Here is a 24,454-nt window from a genome sequence, read left to right on the forward strand (position 1 = left end):
ATCTTAAAATTGGCTTTAAAATATTAATTTTTATTAAATATATCCTTGATCTAGTTTTAGAAGTGTTACAAATATAAGTTAATCATAACTGCTTTGACAAAACTGTGTAATAGCTGAGCTTATATCTTGCTGAAGGATACTCCAAATCAGAACAAAGTGTGACTGTGTTCAGTGTCAAGGAGCAACCACAGAAAGCAATTAGTTAATTAATTAATAATTTATCTTTATATCCAACTCTTTGTTTAGGACAACATTGAGAAAAGTACGCTGATTTTGTCCACTTTCCCAGTGCTGATATAACAGGGGTTTATTAACTGTTGGTTACCCACAATTTCATTTAAATTTTGAAAACATTGTGGGACTGTCCAGCTTGATAAGGAATTTCACTCTGATGCCTCCTAAAAATCTGACTTTCCACTCTGCTTAATGATTATTATGATTTTTGTTCTTTAGTATTTTCAACAAATTCTCTACTATTTTGCAAGGCAATCATATAATAGTCTACAATAGAAAGCAATATAAATATGATTTCTGTTGAAGGTATTTACCTTTCTGAAGGTCTGTGGAATTGTACAATTACATAGGGAATGATCTATGAGCTCTGGGAAATAATGTGAGATACACGAGTAAAAAAAACTTTGAAATTCAAATATAAACAAAGTTTTTGATGTTTCTTCTGGACTAAAATATTGTATTTTACTTCAAAGACACAACTAAATAATAATTTTGTCTGAGACAGAAAACTACTGTTTTCATAACTCCTTTTAAGTGAGAGTAGTTGCATTTATTCATTGTACTCTGCATGTGCTTTGTTCAGCTGAGAATCCTGCAGTGCTGTATCAGGATGATGAGCTCCTTTCAGAAGAGAACAATCTCCAGATCTCAGACACATGACTCTCTTAACCAAGCAGCAGCTAGATTACAGTTTTTAGTCCAGGTTCACTTAAATCAGTCTTCCTCCTATTATCAAGAGACAGCAAACCAGAGAGAGCTGGAAGAGCTGTGGCAGGAGCTGGTTGCTTGCAGTGACATGCAGATTGCTGGCTCAGAAGTGCAGTGTCATACTTCAGTCTGGTGACCTGTCAGAAATGAAAATCAAGTGTCACAGAGTCTTGCTAAACTGATTAAGGTTACTGGAAACTTATCAGCCAGAACGGCTTCATTTCACTTCAGTGCATGAAATCCATTGTACTGTGAGGCTGTTTCATTATCTAAATAACCATGGAGAATCTTAAATATAATATAAATATTATAAATATTGGCTACCCTCAGTAGTGCTAAGGAGACACAGATTCATGCTCTTGATGCTGAAATCCTACAGTCTCTTATTTCAGATTTTATACAGTCAGAGTCAAAACTTTCCTGCTAAGGAGGCAAGCTCTGCTGACAGTCATTTGGCTTTCATACCAAGTCTCTTGCTTGTTTCTATAACACTGTGTTTTTCTGAGAGCTGTGGTGGGAGATAACAGCCCATCTTTGCTGCTTTGCTCAGCTGACAAATGAGAATTGCTGATGAATAATTCCAGGAGAGTCACAGCAAAATAAATGGTAAGCTTGGTGCTGGGATCTTCTTTTTCAAAAGATCATAAACTTGTGAAGATGTAATTCCCATCAAGGAAAATTCCTCTAGTAAGTTTTAGGAGACTCAGTTAATAACAAGTGTTTCACAGATTTAAAGCCAGCTTGGGAAGTCAGATTTGATAGACTGAGAGAATTCAACTTGAATTCTGTGTAAGGTTCCTGATGTCATTGTTTGTGGCTTTTTATTTGTTTTGTGGGGTTTTTTGGTTTTTTTTTTTTTTTTAAGTAAAGATTTACAGAATGTGAAAAGTACTTTTTTTTTTTTGAAAGGGCATATGACTATTTTGGCATTTCTTTACTATCACCCATTCCTTCAACAGTTCTTTCTACTTTTATATGTCACTTTGTGTATTTTGTGGTGTCTCCAGCATTAAGCAGACTTTTTACATTATTTTGTCTCCATGAGAAAATGAGACAGATAATTTTGAATCAAACATGTTGTAGTGGCTGGTTTTAAATAAAAACAAGATTGAAAGGATTGTCAATCAGCACTTTTAAATGTTATCAACAAGCAGTTTTATAAAAGTATGTGTTAAATAAATGTAGTGCTCAGGCAAAATCTTTGGCTTCAAGCATTTCAGAAGGAAATTATTTTGTTTTAAAATAGCCATATGTGGAAATGTAGTAAAGAATTTTTACAAGTTAGTAATGACCAGGAATATGATGAGGAGTGGACTTAAGCCAAACCACAAATGAACTCTCCATTCATTACTGCAGAGCAATGATTAACAGTTTCAACTTCACTCTGTCTATAGACTGTCTATAGTCTTCACTCCATGTTTACAAAATACAGAATGTACATTTTATACTTTAGGTATTGTATATTCCTGCTGTTTATTTTTTTCTCCTCTGAAGTTTCCTGCCTTTATTGCTTCCAGTGTTTCAATAGATGTTTTCTAGCCCTGTTAATACAGTGTTGGTTACAGTTTTAAGCTGCAGTGTGAATCAGTCCTGATTTGTGTAATGCAGAAGAAGAAGCTATATTTTAAATATGTTTTCTCACATTGGACCTTATTATTATGCTTTGAAAAAATTTACATCTGGTAGAGTCTTTTGCATTAGACACCCACTGTCATTGTGAATATTCATGACCTCTATTTCCTTTTTTGCCTTGATCCTTTTTCCAATATAAAAAGAGGATCAGCAATATGTCAGTTATTGGCCCATGGGTAGGTTTAGCTAAGGCCTTTGTTCTAATCTTTTCAAATTAATAATAGACATAAACTGATTTTTTTTGCCTAAATATTTATTTTAGAGCATGAATGAAATGTGAGAATATAAATAAGAATGCCAGTATTCAGATTTGATGCTTTCCTGTCCAGTATCTTCTGTTACCTAATTGAAATTGATGGCCATTCACTGGCACCATGTCTGTCTGTAATACTTCTGTTTATCTAAATACAAGTTTAAATCTTCAGTGTATTTATACTTCCAGCAGCTAAATTGTTTGCAGGCAACCACTGCACAGAGTTAATGCGCAGAATAAAAGTTACTCATGAATATGCTAATACTAATGAAACTGTTTGATACTTTTATATTAATATGGAAAATTATGCATAAACATTAACTTTGTCTTGTATTTGCTGCTCTTTTGTCCATTGTATGAAATAAAGAAGAGGAAAAGTGGAAAGGTGAGGTGAGGAAAAGAGACATCTTTTGTTTGATCACAACAGAATAGGGATAATGATCCATTTTCTGATGGATTTTTTCTCTGGACGGAACAAAAAAAATATTAAATTAAAATCTAGGCAAACAATGTAATAATAAAATAATAATAATGAAAACTACAAAAGATATAATATACAGAAAATATGTTTGCTTCTTTATATTCTAGTTTTTTCTTACAACTTTGTCAACACTAATACATTTTTATGCAGCATTTCATGTCCAGGGCAGCTGAGGAACCTCTTTATTTCCATGGAGAAATGTGTCTGTGTGGCTGTGCTGCAAACAGTCTGTACCTTTGTAGTTTGTGTCTGTGCAGTGGTTTACACTGACACCATCATCAGGAGCTTTGAGCTTGGAGTTCTCTCAGCTCATTGGAATTAGTCCCTTCTGCAAGGCTGTGAAAATGAAATTTCTTGTTTCCTCTTCAAACTTATACTGGTTCTAACAATCCCATCCTCTGAATTTAAAAGGATGCTAAACCTTAACAAAATAAAATCATTCTTTACTTCTGGTCCTCTACTTCTTTTGTGTGTCTCTCTTCCTAGAGACAAGATATTTACATGTTTGATTTGATATTTATCCCTAGAATAGAGGGGAATGCCCATACCAAATGTGAGCTTAACAGATTTTTTTCTTGTACTATTCCTATTAAATGACAGTGTTCTTAATGTCATCGTGTAAAGGGTCTTGGGATACTTTAGGGACATTTTGTACCAGCACACTTTTTTGAATTACTCTTTCATTTGGGATTTTGAAAACAGATGCATCTCTCCTTTCTAAGGAATAGATCACAGTTTATGTGACAGGTTTTGCTTTCTTCCTGTCTTATCAATTTCACTTTGAAATATGTAGCTTGGAACATCATTGGGGTTTTTAAAAATGATCATTAAAAAAACCACCTAAATTCAAAAGCTTGTGAGAGTTTTATAACAATTTCAAAGGATTTCTGTTTTGGCCATCAGAAACTCCAGTCACATCTGAAAACCAGGGCCAACAGATGACAAATAATTTTTAGTCAGAACACCAGCTCTTTCTGGAACACAGTGTGTTTGATTTTAAAATCCAGCCTGGTGACTTGGCTTTTCTTTCAGCAATGCCAGTGCTCCAAATTTACAGTTTTATGTAATTCACTTCTATGCAATGAACCATGTATGTTTAGGGTTTTTCCTCCTCTTCTTTTCCTCTTTTACTGAGGTGTAAAAAGGAAAGCATGTTCTATGTATTTATGCAGTATATTAATACATGTAGGTTATTCTTTGGAACAGGAATGAAATGCAGCATTCCAAGGATAATAGAGAAACAATTGCTACAGATCATTACTTGATGATGTGATATAATAGTATCATAAAGACTAATAAATTTTGCTACTGGAGATATTTTCTGATAGCTGGTTATGAATCAAATCCTGCAGAACAGTGATGAAGCATAACAGTAAAATTCTTCAGATGTAGGTGGAATGCTCTTGCAAGCAGAATCTTATCCTGATGCTGGGGAGGTGGGAAGAGGCTTCAGGTTGTTAAAACTGACCAGACTGTAGAACACCAGGTGAATATATTTGGTAGTTAAACAGCTGGGAAGGCTTATTTGGTGTTTTCCTACTTGAGTCCCTGCAGAGTGGCTGTTGTGGCACCTGGCCAAAGGTGCTGGGGTTCCAGGCATGGCCAGGGGTGCAGCAAGGGAAGGGGATTGACCTGTAACCAGTGCAGACAGGAGCACTGGAGGGACAGCAGTACCATCTGTGGTTTGTGTTGGTAAGGAAGAAAGGCAGTAACTATTCACAACAGAACATGTATTTCCCCCTGCTTCACTGAAAATTGAAGAGGCATTTTCAAGCCCATGAACATGGGCTCTTCTAGGGAGAGATGAGGCAAAAAATAAGAGTCTTTCCACTACTGAAATGCACATTTCTATAAAAAATAGTTTATACTGATTTCTCTAAGTGCACACTGTTCTGCAGAAGAGGCAGGGTCACTTAGTTTCAAGGTTCTGTGTCATTGCTTACAGAATTCTGCTGAAATAGCCATAGATCTCACAGGCACTCCCTAGTTCAAGGGGTTGGGTGTTGTACATTGTAAAGAAAATAATTACAGCAACCCAATTTCAGTGATTTCCTGCTGCGGTGTTCAGTCTGTGAAACTGCAGAATAAGAAAAATTTATTTTTGTATTTTCCGAGACGTTCTATATAATGTTCATATGTCAAATATCCTTTTAAATGAGAATGCTTGTAGAATGCACTTGTTGTATATGCTTTTAAAATAGTTCAGCAGGAAGATAAATTTTTCTTGTCCAACTGTAATAAAAAAATGCTTTAGATAGTGGACTCTCCTTCACAACGTAAAACAGGGAATAAGAACTAATATTGCCATTTCTGCAACTCTTTCTCCACAGGGTTGCTCTCAATATATTTGTGTACTATTTGTAGAGGTTTTTTTAGCATTGGCTAAATATAATGATGAGTCTGCATCCGGATAACAATTTTGACAAAGGTATAACCTTTGCAAATGTATTCTTCTTTAAAAAATCAATAAGTCAAAACATCTCTGAAGCACTGTACAGTGGTGGTCTGCATCAAGACAATGATAGTCTCATAATACTGTGAATAATTAGTGAGATGCTAATTGTGCTCTCTGAATTAACCAGAGTAAGAAGAAGAAGTAACCAGAGTTACTTCATCTGTAAAATTAAGACTAAGTGTGTAGCTTAGGAACCTTAAAAAATTCCCATTGGTTTCAATGCCTGGGGGAAAGTTAACAGACTTGGAAGAAATTTTAATTTAGGGAAGTCTTTGGGTGGTGACTGCAACTTCAGGAACAGAAGGCTTGATCCAGAGCTCTATGAGTACAGTGGAGACCTTGAAATTAAATTTGGATCTGTGAATGCTTCTATTTCCTAGAACTCCCAGGCTTGTAAAGTGCTACAGGCTGTTAAATGTCTACAATTTTTTAAATTTTATTTTTAAATATTGAAGTGAGAACTTCCAAGTCATTCATAAAATTTAAATGCCCCATCATCTTTGTGTTCTCACTGCTGTTATTAAGCGCATACAAGATGTTCAGTACAGTAAAAATAAATAAATCTACTTATGGAAATTCTGAACAGAAGTGTTTGCCTTTAGGAACAGTCACAATGAATACATGTGCATTTGCATTCTCATTTTTTTGCATATGTCTCTTTCAATGCAAACTTTTTTCTGTTTGTTTGTTTTTTCTGATCACAGGACTATACCTTGACAATGTACTTCCAGCAAGCATGGAGGGATAAGAGGCTGTCCTACAATGTAATACCTCTGAACCTTACCCTGGACAACAGAGTAGCTGATCAGCTCTGGGTGCCTGATACCTATTTCCTGAATGACAAGAAGTCATTTGTTCATGGTGTTACTGTGAAGAACAGAATGATTCGTCTGCATCCAGATGGCACAGTCCTTTATGGACTCAGGTCAGTAGGAACATTTCTAATTCTTCTGCCTCTTAATTTAAAACCATGATGAAAAAGCTAAAAATAAAAACCATTCCTTGCTCTTTTTTGTTTCTTTGTTAATGATTTTCTTTTTATTACTGTATTCTATATAACTGATGGTATTCCAGAAAAAAAAAGTATTCTAAGTTTGTGTTCTAAATCTAAGGATTTTATTTTTATACAAATGTTTGAGATAAACTGCCATTTTTAATACAGTTCAGAGACCTGTATTAAGAACAGATAAGACTGTAAATATTATTTGAAATACTCATTCTGGATTAAAAGCCTAGTTTAGAACTGATTCTTCAAAGGAATTGAAATATAAAATGCAAAACGAAGATTAAAGAAAAAAACAGGAAATGTATATGACAGCTGAACTGGTAGTTTAGCTGATATGTTTTAAAAATATTTTGGATTGAATATTAGATTGGTTTGTATGCTACCCAGATGAATCAGCTTTCTGATTTTCACTAAGATGAGGTATGACTTGAAATGTTTTACTGCCTGTTGTTGTTCTGTATGGCTGTATGGAGAGGGGTGACTGGAGAAATCAACAAAAGGGCTTCACTCTTGAGAAGTTCTGAAAACTTGGGAAATTGTCTGTTGAGTGATGTCAGCAGGATAAATTATTGCTGAGAAATGGATTTAACAATATAGCTGCAAAAGGTGACTGCCAGTGCTGTGTGGGTAGGTAACAAAACAGCAGGAAAGCATTGTCTGGGCTAACAACAGAAAATGCTGCAGAGCTGGGGATTGCATTTACCAGTGTTTGTTGTGTCCTGTTGTGTTTTCCATGGGCTCTGGCGCTATGGCTGTGAGCAAGTCTGGACTTTCTGTGATTGTCAGTGAACCAACAGATGCTTGGTTCCTTGACATGCAGCTGTAGTTTAAAGTGAAATAAAAACCAGCTACGTAACACATATTTATATTAATGGAATGAGAGCCAGTGTAATGGTTTTGGTGTAGTTTTCAATTTAAGATTCTAAAATCATAATCTTTATTATTTTCTTCTAGAATAAGTTAGAAATAAATATGTGATTTAATGTCTTCAATAATGCTAACTTTTTTTGCTGTGTGTGGCATTTATTATTCTGAGTATTTAAACATCTGTAATAATTTCTGGTTTTTTAAAAGGTTGCTAAACAGTAAGTAAAGCTCACAAAAAATTGTCCATAGAAGAATCAAGTGAAAGAAGTTTGGTTTTCTGGGAGTTTCTTTTGATGTTCATTTGTTTTACAAAAATTTAAAACATTTCATGAAATATACTTTGTTTAACCTTTTGAGGGTTTGTTTTTTTTTTTTTTTCTTTGAGCTGAATGTACAGTGATACTGCTTGATTTTTTTAGGTGAAACCTTTCCTCCTTTTCATTCAGCATAAATAGCAAATCAGTTTTAATGTCTCTTATGAGATGCAGTAAAGTGAAATGGTATCTATTTTTTACTTAAAGCTGTTTAATGTAATTAGAGGAATCATTATTAATGCTTTGAACCTTTATTTCTCAGAGTTATTTTCTTCAATACTTGCAATCACAATATGTTATCCAAAATGGTTCTAGAATAATTCTAATTTTTTTTCTTATTGTAAGACTGGTGCACAGCCCAGAGTTAAAGGTATTTAGACAGCTTTTTTTCCTAGGTAAAAAAGTTTCACTTTAGGAAATAATATTCTAGTATACCTAGCAATCTCACATTTGAGATTATCAGTTCTTACACCTCTTTTAAGACTCAGTGCAATTCCGGAGTTCTCTTTGCCCTGTGAGCTGGCACAGGATGAATGTAGGCTGTGAATTGTGCCCTTGTTCTGCCGCTGTAGCTGAGGGCAGGGTGAGTGTCGCCTGAGGCTGGGGACTGCAGTTGCCTTCACTCCTGGGGCAGCTGTGTCCTTGGGCAGCACAGAGGTGAGTGGCACTGCTGGCTCTCGTGTGTTCTGGGCAGGGACTGTGGAACATAACAGGTACCTAATAGATGACATGTAAAAAACCCCTTCTTACAGGTCCTAATTCTTAATGAGCCCCAGACAAGTCTTGTGAAATGTAGAATTGATTCCTGCTCCTCAGACTCAGCCCAGCAGGGCTCAGAAAGGCTTTGTGGCTATAACATCCTTCAAACCCTGGGCTGGGTGGGGAAGATGCACCAGTGGAAATATAACAGGGTTATGTGACTGGACATATTCCGCTTTTACCTTCCCTGGACCAAGTGGCAATCAATGATCTCTTTCTAACCTTAAGATTTTCGTTTTGTAGCTTCAAGTAGCTTTATCTATTTCATCTAAATTCAACTCAGACTTACTGAGTTATTTCAAATGTCCACAGTACTGATATATTTAATTCTTGCTTATTAGTAATTTCCATGTCTTAAAAATGCCTGCTTAGTTGTATTTCTCACATATCTAAAACTCCCTGCACACTATTTATTCTGAGAATCACTACTGTTTTGCTGCATTAATTTACTTTAGCTTATACTTGCAGTCACATATTCTTACTGTGGGATTCATTTTTCTAAACTGAGATTCCTTTAAGTATCAGTCTGAAATTTTTCATCTCCCCTACATCTGTTTATAAACATTATAACATAAAATATATATAAATATTGCTGTGAATTGGTTGCATTTACCTTGATTGCTGTAACTAAATTCACTGAATAGCAAGTGATTTTATCAGTGCAAATGTAACCATCCCTTTCTTTTGTGTCCCTACAGTTGAATTTCTACTTCATACAGCAAGCAGTGATCCCTTAACATTGTTCTCTTTGTTTTTGTGAGCAGAGCCCATACGTGGCGTGCATGTCACATCTGATTAGATTAGATGTTGGGAAGGTAAATTTCAGGAAGGACTAAGATGCAGTTTTGTGAGCACCTGGATTATGCTGTCGCTGAAAGAGGGGAGAGAAGGAGGGGAAAAAAGAGAAATGGCTAATAATGAATGGAAGCATCTAAATGGTTGGTATGTTGTCCTCATAGCCTGCCTTCTGCACTGCAATAGGGCATTAGTCAAGAGTATAACTAAATTCTTGACCTTGTTTTTACAGAGAACATGTCATGCTGGTTGCTTTTAAGTTAAGAAAGACTTTTATTTCTGAGGGATAACTGCCAGCTATTTATGTTTTGGGAAAATGTTTTATTTAGTTTTTTTTCATATTCCATCTGTCAAGAAAATTATTCATTGCTGCCAAGACCAGGACATTCAGTAGATGATATACTTAAATCACCTAAATGGTAGAAAATTGTAAACATGTACTCTTAAATGAAGAGTCATTACAGGGAAAATTACTATGTTGGAAATTAAGATGACTTGCAAGAGGATATTAGTGATTTGACAGCATTTAGAACAGTAAATTTAGACATTCAAATCTAGGATAGCAAATAGTATAGGTTGACTAAAACTTGCTAATTTAGAATTACTGCTTTTTGAGTAACCACGTTATGGTGTCTCTGGAACTTGCCTCTTTGCTGGTAGAGTCTTGTGATGCCATGTGTCAGAGTAATGGGGGAAATTTAGTTTAGAATACAAGGATTAAAAATATTTGAAGAAGTGACTGAAGAAAAAGATGTTCTGTGTGGTTTTACACCATTACCAGGCTGTTTACAGAGATATTGACCCTTGCATACACTTCTCCCAACATTCCTCACAAGAGATCTCTGTGATAGTGGGTAGACAACTGATAATTACATGTCCAAGAGCCTTGTAGGCTTTTGTATCTCTTCAGTAGGATGGTTTTATGTTTTTTTGTAAATGAAGTTTGTGGGGTTTTTTTACAGAAAAATTAAATATATACAGAACACCTGATACAAACCATGTTCTGTAAGGTAATGACATACCCATCCCTTTTAGCCAAAAGGAAAACAAAAGTAGAACAGAGGAGTTTTTTTAGAAATTAAAGACTTTTCCCACTTGAAAGCCCAACAGTTTTACTTGCAAGACTCATCTAATGCATTACCAACTATGGGTCTCCAACTCAGCCAGCAATAATTCCTATTTGACTGATGGAGCACAGTAATCTCCCACAAATGGGAGAATTATGTGTATGATGGCCTTGCTTTGTTCTCCATTTCCTGCTAGCATCATTGAGTCACAAAATCCTACAGTCCTGGATGATGTTTTTTGTGTTGTCTCAGCTGTGCCTTCTGCTGTCTGCTCACTGAGTTGCAGCTGCTTGGAAATTTGCACTTCTGCAAATAAAATAGATTCTGCCATATTTGGCTCTGGTAAGACAGCATTGGGCATTTTTGTTGCATTATTAGACTTGATCAGCAGTTCAACTCCTCATAGGCACCTCATTGTCTATGAAATCCCACGGACAATTTTAAAAGCAATTGCTTTGCAAATGTCTTTAGTTCTCAGACCACATTCTTTGAGAGGTGAAGTACTCACACCAGCTACCCTTCAGTAAAGCATTTGATCATAATTTTGCTACTTTTTTTTTCCTGGCTTGTTGTTCTTTGTTTTTATTTGTTTTTTGGGGATGTTTATTTTTGGGGAGTTTTTTGTTTGTTTTGGTTTGTGGGATTTCGGGGGAGGTTTAGGGGTTTTGTTTTGTTTTTTAGGTTGTTTATTTTTCTGATAGGGCTTAATTTTGATTAAATCCTAAGCATAATTTGGAGGTAAAGCTCCATTTTTCAGTTTTAAAATCATACAAGCATTTGTACTAGCTGGAACGCTGGAAGTGTTCAAGGCCAGGTGCGAGGGGGCTCCAGAACCAGGTGGGAGGTGTCCCTGCCCATGGCAGGGGGTTTAGGACTGGATGGTCATTAAGGCCCATTCCAACCCCTTAAAATTTTGTGATTCTATGAATTAAAATTAAATCTTTGGACTTCCTACAATATTTTGAATATCCTCGTTGTCCAAAATGTCTTCTGCAAGACAGCAACAGACCTGTCCTACCTTTTTGCTACAATATGATGATTCCAGAAGCTAGACAGAGGTGTTTAAGGACTTTTAATGCACATTCATATTAAGCAAAATATTTTCTCAAATCTTATCATTTTGCGGATTTCAGACGAGATAAGAAGAACCTGGACTTCTTTTCTGCAGAGAATATATTATTTTGGATGCTCTGCTCTTGATGATGATACCTGTGAAGGGGGGCAGGTATTTCTGTCTCAATCACATTCGTGCCCCTCTTGGCTGTGCAGCCCTTCACACCAACTGGGGCCTTGTCCAGCCTCAGGGGAGAAGAGGAAATAAACATTATAATGAGGTACACTGTAGCATAAATAGCACCAACAGTATCTCAGAGTAGTGCTGCTCTTTGTTAAAATAAATAAGTGAATATGATATATATTTTTATTAGTGTCTGAAGTGTCAATAGCTTTCTGTTCTCCAATTAAAAATACGAGTTTTCTTAATTTGGATATATAGGCATTGCATAGAGGAAGTAAAAAGTAATTTTATAAGGCTTGTTTGAACATGAGAATATCAATCTGTGAAGAAGCATTTCCATTATGTTAAGTGGGTAATTTTTTTGTGCTGGTGCTCACACCTATAGATGCAATTACTGACTTTTCCTTTGCCAACACTTGCCAAAGCTAATTCACAGTCTGGCATGCAGTTGTTTATTCTTGCACAAGAAATGAGGTTAATTCAATTCCTATGTCCAGATTTTCAAGACTGTTAGTGTACATAGACATGTGTAAGAACCCTTAAATCTTGTATGCAGGTGGTCAAAGCAAGAACTTTTTCGAAACTTGCATAAATAAATGCAAATGTAGTAAAACATCACTTCAAACATGAAGCCATGTAGCTGTTGCAGAGACTTGAAAGAAATTGAACACTGTACAATGATGTAGAATTTCAAGTACAAATAATTTCTCCATTAACAAGGAATCATTACCACCTCAATCTCATTATTTGGAAATCCTGGAGCAGGATATGTCTGATCATGGCTCTTTTCTTGCACTGTCAATATGGATCCAGCATGAGGAAAGGAACTTAAATCCCAGTATGTGTTGTAAGTGAATTAATTGTTGTTTTAAATAAACAAGGTATCAACTCTGGCCCAAGGTGTGCCCAGATGCTGTTTTCCTTTCTCATGCAAATAGTTCTTTTGTAGGTTCCAAGGAATAAAGCAGAGAAATGCAACTGCTGTTATTTCTAATAACACTGGTCCTGTGAACTGAAGATGTGGACATGAAACAAAGCATCCAGCTTCTCTGCTCAGTTATTCCATATGGTAAATTTGAATGCTAGAACCTACCTTCTCACAGGGGTATTGTGAAGATTAATTAATTAGTTTGTAAAGTGCTTTGATTCCATAAAACACTACCTAAGTGCCAAGCATTATTATGAAGAGTTATAAAATGCCAGCCCTCATGTGCCCCTTGGGATGGCCAGGTTATAGATACAAATCTGCTTTATTTTCTGAGAATCACATCATTCCACTTTCCCTATGTAGCAGCCCATTCACAAAATGAGCCAATTTTTGGAAAGATGCAATTTCTGGGGGAAAAAAAAGAGATCATTGACTCTCCTAAATATCTCTTTTCAGTTAAGGACTCATAGATTATTATGAATTTTTCTGTAGGATTTGGAATAGAATCTTTTCTCAATTCATCCTCAGCAGGAGGGAGAGTAGTTGTCTTTTAAATAGCTCCCCTATCTGAAAGAAAACAGATATCTTTCTCTTTCAGTCCCTTTATTAGATTTTAAGTATGGGATAAGTATTCAGAAGGGTCTTTTGCCTTTTTTTTTTTTATGAAGTTGCTGTTAAGTCATTAGTATGTGAATAATTAGTTTAATTAAGCATAATAAAAAAAAAGCTTTAAGTCACAGGAATCCTTTCCATTAAAAGGCCTATTATCCAAAATTATTAAATTGAAATGAAGTGAAAAGAATTTTGAGTTTTATTGCCTAACAGACAAACTGTGGCATTTAGTCTTTATTCGTAAGAAAAACTCCATGAGCTACAGAACCATGAAATAGTTTAAGTTGCTCCAAGGGTATTGCATATTCCAAAAAACAAATACAGGTCATCAAACATTTAATCTTATAGTAAAATGCAATAATTTATATAATTTAGAATTACAGAAATCTATCATTTCTCTTCTGCAAAGTCTTTGATCTTATTATTTGTGCTGTTGGTTGGTGATCCTGAGAAGAGAGATTTTCCAGTTGGAAGGACATACACAAAATCTCAGAATGCTGTGATCGAGACTCAGCTAATGGGATAGATGTTAAATGTGTGTATGCAAACACATGCTTACATATATGATATATATTTCATAAATACATAGAGTGTATTTTTATATGTATAAATTCTAATTGCACATATTGGGTTTTTTACTAAAATTGATAAAATCCGAGATAGATCTCAGAAGTAGGAGGAGGGTTGGGGTCCTTGAATATGAAAGAGAAATCAACTTAGGACACTGTAGAACTAACAAAACCTATGTGGGTCATAATCACTTTCTAGCTGTGATTTACAGATGAAGCTTTTCTTTCACATTTTAATGTAAGGCATTGTAGAATACTATTTATTGAATGGAAGAATATGGGGTTTTTTTCCCTACTAAATCTGAAGGTGTAAGTACTTGGATTTAATTTTTATTCTAGTTAAATATCTAGTTTGGGTAATTTTTTTCACCCAAACCACATTTCCTTTATGCTTTAATGCATTTTCTGGGAAGATAATTGCTGATTTGTTCACCCAATGTTTTATCCTATTTTGTCATTAAACTTGACACAATGGTAAAATGTTTTCTGAGATAAGGATTACCTAAACTCCTCAGGTGTAAGGGGTTTGTTGAGGTCTTTTTTACTTGCATCTCCTGCATCAATTTCTTTATTTCTCTGAAAATTCAAATTTCTCATGGTCTTCAATGTGCAAAGTAATTGAAGAGAGCTCTTCTTGGAACAGTTTTCAGTCCTGCTTAGCAGAAGAGAAACTAGGATAAATTATAAGAAATTCTGGGGGTTTGTGCTTCCAGGTAACTTCTCCAGACTCAGGATATGACACACATTGTGTGGGCGAAACACAAGGGTTGGAATATGTGTGCAGTCCACAAGGATGTGTGTAAGCCTCAGCAGAAGAGCACTTTAAACCTTTGTCTATCAGTGATTTTCAGACTATAATGCAGATATTTCTACTTGCTGTTCAGTGACCAGAATTTTTTTCTCCTCTAAATTACTTATGTAAGATAATGTTTTCTTTTTCCTGCTGCTTTTTTTTTCTCTTTCTGAATAGTCATTCCTAGAACATTTACTGCATCTGCTAGTCTAGAACTATCTGAGAAGCGAGAGAATAGAAAATGTTTGGAAAACCCTTTTTTAAAATTTACATGAATGTGCCATCTGTATGAGCAGATGGCAAGAATGTCTCAGGGCCAGGAGGAGACTGTGAGATCAAATCACAAGGAGAGAACTACATGAGGCATGTTCCTAGTGTCAGAACAAAGAGGACCTCAGCAGTCACCTTGCTCATGTGGCCTGGGGACTGCTCCCCCAGAAATGGCTCTTCCAGCAGCAGAAGGTGTTTCAAGGTGGTGTCATCAATACAGTAAGGATCCCCGGGGTTTGTGTTCTGTGGACATGATCTTTCCTGGCAGTTGCTCAGAAACAAGCCAATCTTCAGGACCCTGAATTATTCTCACATATGGCTGCAAGTCCACATTCAGCATTTCCCAGGGAGGTTTTGCCTTATCCTGCTCAGCTTCTGAATTGAGAGGTCACTGTTTTCTCCATCTTCATGTGGTGCAGTGGATCATTTTTGAGAACACTTTTTTAAAAAAACTGCAGCAATTGCCGAATATTTAATACACGTGACATCCTTCAATGGTTTACCTAGTTTTTGGGTTTTTTTTCTTTTATGGTGGCTGCTGCTGGCACATCTGCACATCTTTGAAATCCTTCCAGAGATGGTGGCTCCACCTCTTTAGGGCAGCCTGTTACCATGCTTAACAGCCCTTACAGTAAAGAAATTTTTCCTAATATGTAATCTACACCTCTCCTAGTTCAACCTGAGCTGTTTACTCTTGCCCTTTGCTTGTTAACTGGTAGAAGAGAATGACCCTCAACTGGCTACAGCCTCCTGGCAGGGAGTTGTAGAGAGGGAGAAGGTCTCCTCTGAGACTCCTTTTCTCCAGGCTGACCCGCCCAGGTCCCACAGGTGTTGCCCCAAACCCAGTCCCAGCTCCATTGCCCTTCTCTGCCCTTGCTCCAATGCCTCTATGTTTTCCCTTCCTTGCAGGGAGGGGCCCTGAACTGAGCCCTGCAGTTGTGTCAGTCATCCCATTGTCTTTCCACAATGGTAAATATGTAATAATTTTTCTGCTGCACAGTGGCCCCTGTTCCTCACGTGTGTTGCCCAAAAAAAATACAGCTTAAGGGTGTGTTTTCATTCACTGACAGGGATCTGTCTCAGGACTGTTTATTAAAACTGACATTTTAAAATATTTGCTCAAAAAATTTATCTTGAAAAGTGAAAGGCATATGAAAGCATAAGACCTTTTAATGTGGAAAAATATCCTTTTCTCAAAGCCCTTTGCAGTGGTTGTAAAGCCACTGGGGATTATAAAGCTAACATTTGTTTTCACATAAAAAAGTAGTGATGGACCTTAACAATCCCTGCAAGACTGAGATATCTTTACTGTAGAAGGTGTTGCATGCAAGCTTTTTTCCTATTTAAAGTGGTAGTGGAAAATTTATTCAGTATATATTGAAAAATGTTATAGTCATTCTCTTCAGTGTCAGAATGGAGAAAAAGAGGGGATGTGTAGCTGTTGGGGAAACATTTTGAGATCTCAGTTTAATTTGCATTAATGGAAACTGGAACAGTAGGGTTAGGACCAAGTGATCCAGCATTATTTGGCTGGCTTCTCTGTCAGGGATCATAACTTTTTGACCTACTTCAGTGTGTTGTTTCTGTCAATCCAGAACCTATCCCCATTTGGAGACACCTGGGTAAGAATCAGAAATATTGGAGTAAGAAGGAAAATGTTCTTTATTGCAATGTTGACATCCACAAATTCTGTGCTCTCTTTTTGTGCTTTGCTATGGTGACTTTCTTTATTGTGCAGGTTTTTACAGCATTTGTAACTGGTAGAAATTAGCTATTAGAAATAGATCTCTGTGTAGCTTTGGAGTTTTTAAACTTAAGACCAAGATGTGTGCTTTAGAATAATAGTCTTGTACCTTAGCAAGGCACTATGACTGACACTGCACAGGAAGAAACACTCACAACAAATTTGGAATGCTTCTGCTGATGTGAGAAACCAAGAAATCTTTAATTTACTGTAATCATAAAGCTTGTTACAGTCTACCTCATAGATATTTCTACTGAAACATTACAAATTTCAGGCAATGAAACCTACTTGGAAAGAATTTAGAAATCCATTGAATTCAGGTGACTGCAGGACATTAGTCTGTGCTCAGCTGAGGAGGTAAATTATTGTTAGACCTTGCTGATAGGCTCTATCCTTTCAGGGAGATATCACCACCTGTGTTTTCACAATATCATTCTCTCTCTAGAAGATGGCTCATGTCTTTTCTCTTTGGTTCTCTCTGTAAAAAGCAGAGATGACCATCAGCGCACGAGATGGAAAACAAGACAAAGGCAAGGAGGCAACTCCTGAATATTCATCCCTCTCTCCTTCTATTTTTCATTACACGCAACAGGAGCTTATTTCATAGTTCCATCCCAGGGAATATCTTGGCAAAGAACTGAGAGTAAAACACTGTGCATCTTTAAACACCAATCTGTGGTCTGCTTCTCCAAGGGGGTCTCCAAAGCACCTACAGTTGGAATCCACAAATATTACATTATGGTTATCCTGAAATGCCTTTGAATATTGTTTCACAGCATTAGTGTTGCTAGAGAAATGGCACGTACAGCAGAGAGGAAATGACTTTTGTTGCTGCTGGATTTTTAAAGAGGTGGTAGAGTAGCTATAAGATATGCCATTAGTCATTTTCGTGTAACTTTGCTATGCCTTCCAGAAATGCATTCAAGAGCTGCAATATTTATCTGAAAAAGAATTTTCTAAGGACACTGCTGTGTGTTAAAGAAACATGCACCCCTTCTCCCAACCAGAGGAGTTTATTTCTTTTTGAAGAAAGAGATACTGAAATCACACTCAAGATTACTTTTTCATAGCCTTCTCTCTTCATCTTCTAATGCAAGGTGGTTTTATGTTATAAAGAAGTCACAGTATCATTTCAAGTAAATTATTTGCCCATTATTAAAACTGAAGGATATGGATAAAATGTTGAATGCTGGTGTTCAGGAAGGTGTTTTTATTTTACAGCTATATATGTCTGTAATGATACAAATAAAAAAAACCTTTGCTTTCCTTCAAAAAACTTAGTTCTTGCTCCTAGAATAATTTCCACATTCATATACTTCAGTATTCAGAATGATGATGGGTTTTTTTAAAAAATATTTAGTTTAAAAAACAAAACAAAAAAAACACCTGAAATATCTGAGGAGGCAAGTTACAATCCTAGAAGAAATGAAATCTGATTGAGGGTATAAAGATCTTTGTAGACAAGGATTAGGAGGAAACCTTTCCCCTGCACAGGTGGTTCTGGAGGTTACCAGTGATGCTGCAGGTGGAGTCCCAGTCATGTAAATCAACTGCAGCTGCACTTTGCCATTTAACTCAGGCCCCCACTCATTATCTCTTTTCTACTCCTCCTTTGGTTTAACTGGACAGACCCAAGCTTGTGTCATGGTGCTCTTTCTTTTTTTACAATTGAACACTTAACAAAACCTTGTAAAAAAGGTTATGTGTAGGGATATCTCAGAATCTGATACTGGGGTATTAGGGTAAGTGTTTTGGTAGTTTCTTTAGTTTTATTTATTTACACTTTTTTGGTTTTTGGTGGGTTTTTTTGTGTTAATATTTTGTTTCCATTAGTACTGAAGGTATTTTTCTTGTATTGAAGGGGATAGACTCCCATTCCAGCTGTCTTATCTGGTTCACCTCATTTAATTTTCATTACAGTTCATCTTTCCATTTTATTTCAATATGGCTTTAATTTGAGTAAATCTATATTTATGATTTATAGAATTGCTAAGAAAATTGCCTGTGTCTTGCTTTTAGAAATAGAGGTAAGATTGAACCAAGGCACTGAAATCGTTAGCAGTGGGGAACACTACAGAGAACTGAAGACAAGTAAAGGAGCATGGAGAGTAGCTATTGTTTAATGTCAAAAATGAAAATAAATATTAACTATTACCTGCCATTACAGCTATTACAGAACTTTATTAGTAATTTTTTCAGAGGAAGATATGGATATTACATCAATATAAAGCAGTTAGAAAATACATGACTAGTGGATGCAATACTCAAACTTTAGGCAGAGATAATTATTACTTACCCATATGAAAGAAAAAAAGCATTGGTAAAGCAGTTTTTTTCACTTGGATAACTTATTAAAAGGTTGTATTTGTCAGTGCAATGTAGAGTAAAAACAGGTTTTTGTTTGGCTTTGTTAAGTATTGACCAGCAAATTGTGTGATGTTAGATGTGTGATGGCCAAGCTGATAAACACAGAGAGATTGCTGGGCTGAATATCACTCCTAGAGTCCTGAATTTCCCACTCTTGCAAAATAAGATAGGGATGCAGAAAATTTAATATAGTGCCCACAACTCCTAAAATAACCCCCTATTTATAGAAATAAACTATCCTTGTACTTTGAGACTTCTAAAATTCTGTTTCAGTTGAGAGAAATGAGCAGGGTATTCGTTTTGCTTGTTAGTTTAGACAGGGATGAAAAGTGAAAAGTTTTATTCCTCACAGTTATTTGTTGTTCAGCACCTCTTACCAGCCCAGGAAAACATGATGTTCAAAGTGCTTTTTAAAAGACATTGACAGATCAGGCCTGGTGTGACAATCTATTATCTTCTGTTCTGAACGTGTGATGCCAGTTAGGAGAACAGGGTGTCAGCTCTGCATCAGGGGACTGATCTGATAAAAAACTTTTAGTGATGATGTTTTGTGCCCAGGAACATGGGAGAGCTTCCATTTAGTTAAACAAGTGCCTGTCAGTGTTGGTACAAAGGGTGAGTGTTAGTAAAAACATTCCCCTTCTGTTTGAGCATAACTTGTGTGTTATTTTCAGGATTGAGTAGTAATGAAAATAGTGCCCCTACCCCTGCTCCCACCCAAATTTTAATTCATCAAATACAGTCTTAGCACTGATCAAGGTTTCCTGCTTTCTTATGATTGTTTTGAAAATGCATTACCCTCTTCCCTTCTGGCTTTGCTTAGTTTTACTATTCTACCTTGTCACTGTGCTCATCTATGCTTTCTGTTTAGCAATTTTCTAATGCAAAATCTCTCTCCAAGCTCTAAAAACTTTTGGAAAAGCAGTGTGTTTTTGTAGTCAGTTTTTCATTGAATTACAGACCTTTAATATCCTGAGTTATTGTTTTTCACTAAAACTTGTCACGTCCTCTGTTTTTTTTCTCCTTCTTGTGAAAGAGCGGGGAGGGAGGAGGGTTGCCTTACATTAATAGCACAGGATTGTCAGTGTGTTTGATGTCGTGCTTCTGCTTACCAACTACTCTTTCAAAAGGCATCATTTTCATCCAAATCCAGTGGGACCATTTTTAGAGTATTGTTTTGGAGCTACTGTGACAGCTTCAGTAAATGTGAATTTTAATTTATTTGTCTAATGAAGATGAGGATCTTGGCTAATGACTACATAGTCATAAGTGATGATGCTTTTCCTCCTACTCCCTCCTTGCTTAGAGCATATATTAATTGTGCAGATGGTAGTGGCTTAGCTATGTGATATCTCCTCCTCTGGTGGCATTTACACAGTGCAAAGAGGGTGTATTTCCATCTCGTTATTTAGGAGGGTTTGTGATTCATCACCTGCCTTTAAACCCAATACTATTATCACATCTTGTTGCTAGGAGGCAGGTTTGCACGTGCACTTTGTTTTAAGTACACCTGTGCCAAACTTTCCCTGAAACCTTCAAGCAAATCACAGCCAGGAGTGCTGAATTTTCATTTTCATTCCTGCTAACAGCATGTGACATTTGCAGTGCCAGGTTTATGTGGGTAACTGTAAATCATTCCTTATGTGTTCATGAGATTCTGATACTCTTCAGTCTGTGAACTTGCCAGAACTTAAGTCAGGATTTCCAGATATTGAAGCTTCACTAAAATAATTTCTTTTTTAATTTCTGCCTAATTCAAGCCTAATTTGTATGTGACAGGTAAAAAAGAAATATTTTTACTGCTTAATTGTTTTGCCTTTCTTTTCTACTCATTCATTTATTTGTTTTTATGGCTTGCAAGAAACAACAGGAGTAATTTAGGCAAAACTAATGTAGAAAATTCCTTAAAATTTTATTTCTTTGATTTCATCTGTCTTTCATGGCCATTCTGCTTTCAGATTTTCTATTATTGTTTCTTTCACACAATAGTATAGGCATTTCTGTGTTCAAACATTTTCTGGGTTTGTTCTCCAAAGAAGTCTCAGATTTTATACATTTTTCTTATAATTTACAAGGCTTGCTTTCTTTTAAGTATCACTGCTATGCACCTGATCATTGTTAGTAAATACTAAGGCGGTTTGGTTTGGTCTATTTTGCTGCCTTTTTTTTTTTTTTTTTTTTTTTTGGAAAGATCCTGTGCTGCAGATGCAGTTAAAGGAAGTTTATAACTACTTTTAAAAAGCTACAGTTCTTCTTCTAACAACAAGAGTTGTGCCACAGGTGTCTCCTTAGCAAGTACATATTTGCTGTTTCTGGCCACACAGGGATGAAATCCCCTCCACCTGAAGCTGCATGCAGGGGCTGGGGATGGTGAGCCTTTGGGAGTGACACAAAGAAGTGATTCTGGGGAGAGGGACTCAGGGCTGTGTCTGGCATGTGTCAAGGTTTCCAAGATATAAAAAGAAATGTGAATGAAGAAGTGACCTAAAAAGAAGTAGAAAGAACCTGAAGAGATCCTGGCTTTCCTCCACACAGAGTTGTAGGCTTGACCCAGAGCATGGTTTCTGTTACCTAACACAGAAAATGCAAAGGCTTTGCACAATATGCAGTTTGCCCTCTCAGTGAGGTGCTGGAATTCTGAATTTAGGAGTGTCTCTGCTATTCCAAGAACAGAGGAATTATTAATACCCTTTTAAGGCGCTGCAGTCATGTTTGAATCTATTGATAGAGGAAGCCTTGGAGTAAATGGAAAGCTGAGACAGATCCACTGCACCACAATCAAACTTGTAATACGTTCATCATTAAAAATTTGAGATGGTTATTGTTGAAAATTCTGAAAAGTGGAGCCATTTTGAGCAAGCTGGTTATTGCTTCAGTTTCTTTGTCTCTATAAAATGTGGATCACAATATAAACAGACTCCCATCTAAATTCCTAAGAATGATTTCTGTAATGCAGTACTCATGTTCATGTGATTACTTTGTTATTTTGCCAGCTTGGAGGGGCAGAAGGAGAAAAATATTTAACCTTAACAGGAGAGTTATTAAACTCCTGAAATTGTTCACTAAATTTCTGGTATAGACCAGAAATGAGAAAATGAAATTTTCTCATGAAATTTTCTCAATGAGATTTACCACCTAAGGGAGATTTTGCAGAGTCACTGGCTCTAGCATTAGGTTAAATGAACATGGGTAATGCATGACAGCAGTGATAAATTCTGGCCAATGCTTGAAATATCTGAAAGTAAATTTATATCAAAAATACTGATATGTTGTGACAATTAAAAAACCCAGAATGAACCCAACAAAACCCAAACAGATGGGTGTTTTTCCTAACACAGCATTGAACTGTGTACTTGAGAAGGTGTACTGGGAAAGGAGAAAAATGCTGAACTGGCTTATAGAGAATTGTTTTATCCATTTAAAACATGGCACAGATAATTTTCATATTGCTGGCAGCACCAACTTGACTCCCCAACCCTGCTAAGACTTTGCTGCTGAGTAGTTATTTTTCAAAATCTTTTCCAGCATAATTCCCATGAGCACTCTGCCTCATGGAGGGAGTGCTGGTTTTGTTACTGTGCTGTTCTTATCCTTGTACACTAAAAAAGTTAAAAGGTCTTGCCAGGTGGACAGTGGTGACTTTTTACCAAGATAAGTGACAGCAGTGCTGACATGTCTGTGGTTCTATGGGTTTTGCTGATGGCTGTGGGTTGGGCACTGCTCACATGCCTGGGCCCAGGAGTGGTGAGGATGTGTAGAGGGGACACAGCAGCCACCAACCCCTGTGCTGTGCCTCAGGGATGGCTCTGTGCTCAGCCTGCTCTGCCAGTGGTGCTTTTGCTTTATGCCAGTGTTTGCAGTCACCTCAAAGCACCTGTGCATTTAATCAAGTAAATGCTTCCCAAGGCCCTGAATTTGATTCACTGAGTTGCACCATGTGTTGTCCTATTGTTGATGTACGAAAGACTTTTAAGTGAAGCATAGGAGTAATTTTAGAGATTGGCTAAAAAAAAAAAGGAAGAAAGAAAGATGTACACTTTCTACAGCAAAATGATCACTTTAAAAATTCCCTGAATTTAAGGAATGGGTCCCAGACAGATCTGATATATCTGAGATAAACATTTATTTTCTCATCAGACATATGTTTGCTGTGTTGGGTAGGACTGATATTTTTCATCTGATTTTTCATCTACCTCAACTAGTTTTAAATTGTTTCTTAGAGAAAGAGGGTTCATGTATAGACAAGGTAACAGAAAAAGCAATGGGGACATATTTTCTAAATTAAATTATAAAAGTCCACAATACAAAGAAAGCCTTCATAAGTAGCCCATTAATTGATTCAACTTTCAGTGCAGTGTGAAGCATTAAAATGCAATTCTGGTTGCACAGAATGTTCAAAGGGATCTCCACTGTCTGCATAAGTCTATGGGAAGCCAAGACCTGATTAAACTCTGATTAGAATCAGTTGAACTCAGACTCTCTTTGAGACTGAGGTTGTCAAAGAGAGTCTGAGTTCAACTGATTCTAATCTGCCTCAGGTCACACCCTCTCTGCTAATGGGATTGTGAACAGCATCATCCTGGGCTGTTTGACAGGTCAGAGTCACGTATCTTCCAAATCTAATGGCTTTATTGATCATAAATGCAAATAACTTGGACTGCAGAAACTGATGCACCTACCTAGCTTTAGAATGGAAAAGAGGGGACCTTGGTAAGATTTCTGAAGCTTGTCTTAAGGGAATTTAGATTTGATTTATTTAAAAACATTTTTTGCAGGAAAATACGGTAATGAAGAGGGAACTTGTTTTGTGTGTGTTTGGGGTTTTTTTTTGCAGTGTATGGATTAGTGTTCTGACCACTGAGATCTAATTACTGAGAATTTTCAAAAGTTTTATTTCATAAACAGGACAGAACAAACTGAATATTCCCTATCCAGATTTTCTATTTAGATTTCCAACGTTCAGTGTGTTACATAGCTTATCAAGCTTTCAGCTCTTGCCAGTATGATGCAGCTGATATGTCAGAAGCCTTTTGGGTGGTTTTCCTGTTTCTGTTTGAAACAAAGATACAAATGTTCTGAAATTAGGTTGAGGAAGAGAAAGGTCGTGACTGCCTAATTTTGGCAGAGGAGAAGATGTAGCCCTTGGGAATTGGATTCCAGAAGGATAGCTGGAGTTAGATGCCTTGTTAATTTTAGTCATTAGTTTTGACTCATTGTTGTGCTTCTCACACACATCCAATAAACTCTTAGCTGAAGCTGAGTTGAATTGATGTATGTAGGGATTTTGAAATGTTCAGGAAGAACATGACTTCCCATTTTCAAAATAATATTCCTGCTGCTTTAATAATATATTAAAGCAATAA

General features: G+C 36.4%; 1 protein-coding gene across 4 annotated transcripts in view; it reads left to right on the forward strand.

Annotated features, from left to right (window-relative positions):
• GABRB2 (gamma-aminobutyric acid type A receptor subunit beta2) overlaps positions 1-24,454 on the forward strand; it is a 138,161-nt gene that overhangs the window by 38,474 nt on the left and 75,233 nt on the right. For all 4 annotated transcript variants that reach the window (XM_039701378.1, XM_039701379.1, XM_039701381.1 and 1 more), the window contains one exon: positions 6,468-6,688. In XM_039701378.1, the coding sequence (XP_039557312.1) occupies positions 6,468-6,688 (221 nt within the window). The remainder of the gene's footprint in view (positions 1-6,467; positions 6,689-24,454) is intronic.

This window comes from Passer montanus, unplaced genomic scaffold (assembly GCF_014805655.1).
Source record: "Passer montanus isolate IOZ18808 unplaced genomic scaffold, ASM1480565v1 scaffold15, whole genome shotgun sequence".
NCBI lineage: Eukaryota > Metazoa > Chordata > Aves > Passeriformes > Passeridae > Passer > Passer montanus.